Source organism: Colobus angolensis, unplaced genomic scaffold (assembly GCF_000951035.1).
Source record: "Colobus angolensis palliatus isolate OR3802 unplaced genomic scaffold, Cang.pa_1.0 Scaffold176, whole genome shotgun sequence".
In the NCBI taxonomy this organism is placed as follows: domain Eukaryota; kingdom Metazoa; phylum Chordata; class Mammalia; order Primates; family Cercopithecidae; genus Colobus; species Colobus angolensis.
Genome location: NW_012114888.1, coordinates 4,039,003 through 4,040,042, shown reverse-complemented (window position 1 = coordinate 4,040,042; position 1,040 = coordinate 4,039,003). Strand labels below are relative to the sequence as shown.

At 47.4% G+C, this 1,040-nt stretch overlaps 1 protein-coding gene across 1 annotated transcript in view; it reads right to left on the bottom strand.

The window, feature by feature from the left end:
• ZNF157 (zinc finger protein 157) overlaps positions 1–756 on the bottom strand; it is a 41,591-nt gene extending 40,835 nt beyond the window's left edge. Inside the window, exon 1 of the mRNA XM_011938710.1 lies at positions 605–756. Within this exon, the coding sequence (XP_011794100.1) occupies positions 605–676 (72 nt within the window). The 5' untranslated portion in view covers positions 677–756. The remainder of the gene's footprint in view (positions 1–604) is intronic.
• Between the last annotated feature and the right edge of the window lie 284 nt (positions 757–1,040).

Here is a 1,040-nt window from a genome sequence, read left to right as displayed (position 1 = left end):
TTTTTGGTGACACAGGGTCTCACTCTGTCACCCAGGCAGAGTGCAGTGATGTGATCTCAGCTTACTGCAACCTCCGCCTCCGGGTTCAAGCAATTCTCCGGCCTCAACCTCCTGAGCAGCTGGGAGTACAGGTGCGCACCACAACACCCAGTTAATTTTTGTATTTTTAGTACAGACAGGATTTCACTATGTTGGCCAGGCTGGTCTCAAACTCCTGGCCGCAAGTGATCCACCCACCTTGGCCTCCCAAAGTGCTGGGATTACAGGTGACAGGCGTGAGCCACCGCGTCCAGCCACAACATTCTTGAAATGAAAAAATTATACTATTGGAGAACAGATTAGTGGTGCCCCGGAGTTAAGAGGGGAGTGATGGAGGAAGTGAAGTGGTTGTGTCTGTTTAATGACAACATGGGGGATCCTTGTGAGGATGGAAATGCTCTGCATGTCAATATCCTGGGTATTACAAGATGTTACTACTGGGAACAAAAACTAGGTAATGGTACATTGCATTTGAATCTACAATTATCTCAAAATATAAATTTGACTAAAAATAGATAAACTAAAACAACATATAGAAAAAAAAAAATAGGATCCTCCTCCTTACCTCAAAAGATCTGCCAGGTTCTCCTGGAATCAGGGCAGGGAATCCCTGGGGTGATGTCCCATTAGCTGGCATGTTCACCCTGGGCCTCAGGCCACCTTCCGTGCTGGACAGCTGTCTGTGTGTAGAGGGTCCTGCAGCCTCCAGTAAGGGGTAAGGCTCAATGGCTCCACAGGGACGCCAAGAAATCCTAAAAGGACAGTATCCGTATCATCAGTGTCATCCCACATTCATGCCACAATGTTCAGCATCCCCAGAGCATTAGCTAAGGTGGATTATGAAATGATCAAATTTGGAGCCAAATTAATGAGCTTAGGGTCTCTTCTTGAGTGGCTCTACCAGGTGCTTCACTTGCTACTCAGCCAGCCTACACCTCAGTTCAAGTTCAAGGCAGATCTGGGTTTAGGAGAAGTAGAACCGGGGCAGTGCTTAAGGGTGC